The sequence below is a fragment of the Oncorhynchus nerka genome, unplaced genomic scaffold, assembly GCF_034236695.1.
Source record: "Oncorhynchus nerka isolate Pitt River unplaced genomic scaffold, Oner_Uvic_2.0 unplaced_scaffold_4456, whole genome shotgun sequence".
Lineage (NCBI taxonomy): Eukaryota > Metazoa > Chordata > Actinopteri > Salmoniformes > Salmonidae > Oncorhynchus > Oncorhynchus nerka.
The window spans coordinates 1-6,843 of NW_027036847.1; the positions used below are offsets into that span (position 1 = coordinate 1).

At 50.2% G+C, this 6,843-nt stretch overlaps 1 protein-coding gene across 1 annotated transcript; it reads left to right on the forward strand.

Moving 5' to 3' along the window:
• Window positions 1-6: 6 nt before the first annotated feature.
• LOC135566521 (amine sulfotransferase-like) lies at window positions 7-4,889 on the forward strand. The gene is made up of 3 exons (XM_065014217.1): window positions 7-37; window positions 4,341-4,555; window positions 4,711-4,889. Exons 2-3 carry the CDS (start codon window positions 4,436-4,438, stop codon window positions 4,849-4,851), a joined length of 261 nt encoding a protein of 86 aa, XP_064870289.1. The 5' UTR covers window positions 7-37; window positions 4,341-4,435; the 3' UTR covers window positions 4,852-4,889.
• Window positions 4,890-6,843: the final 1,954 nt, after the last annotated feature.

Here is a 6,843-nt window from a genome sequence, read left to right on the forward strand (position 1 = left end):
GTCGCATCCGCACTTCGGTCTGCACTTCGGTCTGCAGGTAGTATAACTTTTCATTACATTTCATTACATTTCATTATAGTACAACAGTTTGATTTGTCTAATCTTAGCAATTTCTTCTTAGCTTGTGTAGTCTAGAGCGATTTTCTAGGTTACCTAGCCAGCTATTGTCGTTCTTTTAACGCAACGTAACGTAATCAACACTGCTAGCTAGCCAGCTAGCCCCTGAATCAACAACGCAGCCACTGCCAGCTAGCCTACAAAGTCAACAACGCAGCCACTGCCAGCTAGCCTACTTCAGCAGTACTGTATCATTTTTAATCATTTTAGTCAATAAGAATAGCAGCACTGTAGAAACTATTACCCTCAACTAAACGACTTGATTAGTGTAGTGTTAGCTAGCTACATAGTTGTCTTTGCTGTCTTCGTATCCAAGATAATTGTGTAGTTTAGAGTGTGTAGTTTTTAGAGTGATTATCTTAATTTACCGAGGTTAGCTAGCCAGCTATTTGTCGTCCTTAACGTAGGAGACACTGCTAGCTAGCCAACAGCTAGCCAACGTCTACCGATTAGAACTCAACAACCCGGTCGCATTCCGCCTCGCTCCACAGGTAGTATCACATTTTCATTTCATCTCATTACAGTACAACAGTTTGATTTGTTTGATCGTAGCTAGCTACATAGCTAGCTACATAGCCGTCTCTGTATCAAAGATAATTGTGTAGTCTAGAGCGATTTTCTAGGTTACCTAGCCAGCTATTGTCGTTCTTTTAACGCAACGTAACGTAATCAACACTGCTAGCTAGCCAGCTAGCCCCCGAATCAACAACGCAGCCACTGCCAGCTAGCCTACAAAGTCAACAACGCAGCCACTGCCAGCTAGCCTACTTCAGCAGTACTGTATCATTTTTAATCATTTTAGTCAATAAGATTCTTGCTACGTAAGCTCAACTTTCTGAACATTCGAGACGTGTAGTCCACTTGTCATTCCAATCTCCTTTGCATTAGCGTAGCCTCTTCTGTAGCCTGTCAACTATGTGTCTGTCTATCCCTGTTCTCTCCTCTCTGCACAGACCATACAAACGCTCCACACCGCGTTTAGGCCACCCTAATCTGGTGGTCCCAGCGCGCACGACCCACGTGGAGTTCCAGGTCTCCGGTAGCCTCTGGAACTGCCGATCTGCGGCCAACAAGGCAGAGTTCATCTCAGCCTATGCCCCCCTCCAGTCCCTCGACTTCTTGGCACTGACGGAAACATGGATCACCACAGATAACACTGCTACTCCTACTGCTCTCTCTTCGTCCGCCCACGTGTTCTCGCACACCCCGAGAGCTTCTGGTCAGCGGGGTGGTGGCACCGGGATCCTCATCTCTCCCAAGTGGTCATTCTCTCTTTCTCCCCTTACCCATCTGTCTATCGCCTCCTTTGAATTCCATGCTGTCACAGTTACCAGCCCTTTCAAGCTTAACATCCTTATCATTTATCGCCCTCCAGGTTCCTCGGAGAGTTCATCAATGAGCTTGATGCCTTGATAAGCTCCTTTCCTGAGGACGGCTCACCTCTCACAGTTCTGGGCGACTTTAACCTCCCCACGTCTACCTTTGACTCATTCCTCTCTGCCTCCTTCTTTCCACTCCTCTCCTCTTTTGACCTCTCCCTCTCACCTTCCCCCTACTCACAAGGCAGGCAATACGCTCGACCTCATCTTTACTAGATGCTGTTCTTCCACTAACCTCATTGCAACTCCCTCCAAGTCTCCGACCACTACCTTGTATCCTTTTCCCTCTCGCTCTCATCCAACACTTCCCACACTGCCCCTACTCGGATGGTATCGCGCCGTCCCAACCTTCGCTCTCTCTCCCCCGCTACTCTCTCCTCTTCCATCCTATCATCTCTTCCCTCTGCTCAAACCTTCTCCAACCTATCTCCTGATTCTGCCTCCTCAACCCTCCTCTCCTCCCTTTCTGCATCCTTTGACTCTCTATGTCCCCTATCCTCCAGGCCGGCTCGGTCCTCCCCTCCCGCTCCGTGGCTCGACGACTCATTGCGAGCTCACAGAACAGGGCTCCGGGCAGCCGAGCGGAAATGGAGGAAAACTCGCCTCCCTGCGGACCTGGCATCCTTTCACTCCCTCCTCTCTACATTTTCCTCTTCTGTCGCTGCTGCTAAAGCCACTTTCTACCACTCTAAATTCCAAGCATCTGCCTCTAACCCTAGGAAGCTCTTTGCCACCTTCTCCTCCCTCCTGAATCCTCCTCCCCCTCCCCCCTCCTCCCTCTCTGCAGATGACTTCGTCAACCATTTTGAAAAGAAGGTCGACGACATCCGATCCTCGTTTGCTAAGTCAAACGACACCGCTGGTTCTGCTCACACTGCCCTACCCTGTGCTCTGACCTCTTTCTCCCCTCTCTCTCCAGATGAAATCTCGCGTCTTGTGACGGCCGGCCGCCCAACAACCTGCCCGCTTGACCCTATCCCCTCCTCTCTTCTCCAGACCATTTCCGGAGACCTTCTCCCTTACCTCACCTCGCTCATCAACTCATCCCTGACCGCTGGCTACGTCCCTTCCGTCTTCAAGAGAGCGAGAGTTGCACCCCTTCTGAAAAACCTACACTCGATCCCTCCGATGTCAACAACTACAGACCAGTATCCCTTCTTTCTTTTCTCTCCAAAACCCTTGAACGTGCCGTCCTTGGCCAGCTCTCCCGCTATCTCTCTCAGAATGACCTTCTTGATCCAAATCAGTCAGGTTTCAAGACTAGTCATTCAACTGAGACTGCTCTTCTCTGTATCACGGAGGCGCTCCGCACTGCTAAAGCTAACTCTCTCTCCTCTGCTCTCATCCTTCTAGACCTATCGGCTGCCTTCGATACTGTGAACCATCAGATCCTCCTCTCCACCCTCTCTCCGAGTTGGGCATCTCTCCGGCGCGGCCCACGCTTGATTGCGTCCTACCTGACAGGTCGCTCCTACCAGGTGGCGTGGCGAGAATCCGTCTCCTCACCACGTGCTCTCACCACTGGTGTCCCCAGGGCTCTGTTCTAGGCCCTCTCCTATTCTCGCTATACACCAAGTCACTTGGCTCTGTCATAACCTCACATGGTCTCTCCTATCATTGCTATGCAGACGACACACAATTAATCTTCTCCTTTCCCCTTCTGATGACCAGGTGGCGAATCGCATCTCTGCATGTCTGGCAGACATATCAGTGTGGATGACGGATCACCACCTCAAGCTGAACCTCGGCAAGACGGAGCTGCTCTTCCTCCCGGGGAAGGACTGCCCGTTCCATGATCTCGCCATCACGGTTGACAACTCCACTGTGTCCTCCTCCCAGAGCGCTAAGAACCTTGGCGTGATCCTGGACAACACCCTGTCGTTCTCAACTAACATCAAGGCGGTGGCCCGTTCCTGTAGGTTCATGCTCTACAACATCCGCAGAGTACGACCCTGCCTCACACAGGAAGCGGCGCAGGTCCTAATCCAGGCACTTGTCATCTCCCGTCTGGATTACTGCAACTCGCTGTTGGCTGGTCTCCCTGCCTGTGCCATTAAACCTCTACAAATCATCCAGAACGCCGCAGCCCGTCTGGTGTTCAACCTTCCCAAGTTCTCTCACGTCACCCCGCTCCTCCGCTCTCTCCACTGGCTTCCAGTTGAAGCTCGCATCCGCTACAAGACCATGGTGCTTGCCTACGGAGCTGTGAGGGGAACGGCACCTCAGTACCTCCAGGCTCTGATCAGGCCCTACACCCAAACAAGGGCACTGCGTTCATCCACCTCTGGCCTGCTCGCCTCCCTACCACTGAGGAAGTACAGTTCCCGCTCAGCCCAGTCAAAACTGTTCGCTGCTCTGGCCCCCCAATGGTGGAACAAACTCCCTCACGACGCCAGGACAGCGGAGTCAATCACCACCTTCCGGAGACACCTGAAACCCCACCTCTTTAAGGAATACCTAGGATAGGATAAAGTAATCCTTCTCACCCCCCCTTAAAAGATTTAGATGCACTATTGTGAAGTGGCTGCTCCACTGGATGTCATAAGGTGAATGCACCAATTTGTAAGTCGCTCTGGATAAGAGCGTCTGCTAAATGACTTAAATGTAAATGTAAAAATGTATATGTGTGTGTGTGTGTGTGTGTGCATGTGTGTATATGTGTGTGTGTGTGTGCATGTGTGTGTGTGTATATGTGTGTATATGTGTGTGTGTGTGCATGTGTGTATATGTGTGTGTGTATATGTGTGTGTGTGTGTGTGTGTGTGTGTGTGTGTGTGTGTGTGTGTGTGTGTGTGTGTGTGTGTGTGTGTGTGTGTGTGTGTGTGTATGTGTGTGTGTGTGTAGGTACGATATGGACCCAGCAGATCCTGGTCCAGGTGGTGGAGGCGGCCTACCCTGAGAGTAGTGGCACCGACCAGAGCTCCACCAACCTGGAGAAGATGCCCTGGCTCGAGTACCCAGACACCCGCCCCGAGCGCCCGCGCCCCGCACCTAGACTCTTCATCTCCCACCTGCCTCCAAACCTGCTGCCCGCCAGCCTGAACACCAAGAGACCCAAGGTACAACCACCAAGCCTAGAATGACCAGAAAACGGGTAAAGCCCGCCCACCAAAGGGGGGTTGGGACAAAGGAAAAAAGAGGACTTCCCAGTGTATCTGTGACAAGTTACAATAAAGTCATCTTCTTCTTCCTCCTCTTCCTTTGTGGTGTTCAGATTGTGTACGTGATGAGAAACCCGAAGGACAACATGGTGTCCTACTACCACTTCTGTCACGTGTGGAGCAAGCTGGAGACACCCAGCAGCTTCCAGGATTTCTTCGACCAGTACCTGACAGGGAAAAGTAAGTTATTGTGACGTGTGGAGCAAGCTGGAGACACCCAGCAGCTTCCAGGATTTCTTCGACCAGTACCTGACAGGGAAAAGTAAGTTATTGTGACGTGTGGAGCAAGCTGGAGACACCCAGCAGCTTCCAGGAATTCTTCGACCAGTACCTGACAGGGAAAAGTAAGTTATTGTGATGTGTTTTCCTTATAGGTCATTACGACAAAAGTTGTAATTATATTGTTAGCTTCTTATTAACAAACAGTAATAACCCTTTGCCTCCCTACTTGGGATATTATAATGTAACAGTGACATGTTTGAACAAACAGAAAGGTTCTAAACTCCTCCTCCTCTCTCTCAGTAACTTTCCACCACAGTCCCTTGTTCACCCTCCACTGACACTACAACGTACAGTTATTATACAGGTCATCAATATGGGTTTATACAGCGACAGGAATAAGTCCATTTCAAATTGGCACACAACAGTCTCCTCTTGTTTGAATCGTGACTCCATACTGTTCAACATGAAATAAACTGTGAAATTAAACGAGAACATGATTAGTATAAAAAGAAACGAGAACATGATTAGTATAAAAAGAAAACGTGATTCATATTTTCACACTTGATTAATATGTTCACGCCTCCGAGGCCTATGGCCTCTGTGTGTATATTGTGTTTAGTCTACACCCAAGGCTTTAAATCCCTCTTACCATCGTTATAACCACACCAATCACCCTCGTAATTCCCCCCAATCTTTCATTGTTCCTCCTACATAAAACCGATAATTACATTTCTGTTGTCCCGTTCTCTTCCTCTTTCGGGTTCCTAAGAGAGTGATAGTAGAAAAGAAAACTAGGAAAGAGAGAGAACACAAAATATTGAAATTATTATTAAATAGTTCAACTCGAAGTTTAACAACATGACGATTCCCACTATCCCTTATCCTGACTTTCCGCTGGGATCCACACAAATGAAGGCTCTGTACACCTCCTCATGCTTGTGTCCAGCCTTCCCCCCTCAGGTTGCATGTTGACTGGTGTTCCCACTCTCCCTTATCCTGACTTTCCGCTGGGATCCACACAAAATGAAGGCTCTGTACACCTCCTCATGCTTGTGTCCAGCCTCCCCCCTCAGGCTGCATGTTGACTGGTGTTCCCACTCTCCCTTAACCTGACTTTCCGCTGGGATCCACACAAATGAAGGCTCTGTACACCTCCTCATGCTTGTGTCCAGCCTTCCCCCCTCAGGCTGCATGTTGACTGGTGTTCCCACTCTCCCTTAACCTGACTTTCCGCTGGGATCCACACAAATGAAGGCTCTGTACACCTCCTCATGCTTGTGTCCAGCCTTCCCCCCTCAGGTTGCATGTTGACTGGTGTTCCCACTCTCCCTTATCCTGACTTTCCGCTGGGATCCACACAAATGAAGGCTCTGTACACCTCCTCATGCTTGTGTCCAGCCTCCCCTCCTCAGGCTGCATGTTGACTGGTGTTCCCACTCTCCCTTATCCTGACTTTCCGCTGGGATCCACACAAATGAAGGCTCTGTACACCTCCTCATGCTTGTGTCCAGCCTCCCCTCCTCAGGCTGCATGTTGACTGGTGTTCCCACTCTCCCTTATCCTGACTTTCCGCTGGGATCCACACAAATGAAGGCTCTGTACACCTCCTCATGCTTGTGTCCAGCCTTCCCCCCTCAGGCTGCATGTTGACTGGTGTTCCCACTCTCCCTTATCCTGACTTTCCGCTGGGATCCACACAAATGAAGGCTCTGTACACCTCCTCATGCTTGTGTCCAGCCTCCCCTCCTCAGGCTGCATGTTGACTGGTGTTCCCACTCTCCCTTATCCTGACTTTCCGCTGGGATCCACACAAATGAAGGCTCTGTACACCTCCTCATGCTTGTGTCCAGCCTTCCCCCCTCAGGCTGCATGTTGACTGGTGTTCCCACTCTCCCTTATCCTGACTTTCCGCTGGGATCCACACAAATGAAGGCTCTGTACACCTCCTCATGCTTGTGTCCAGC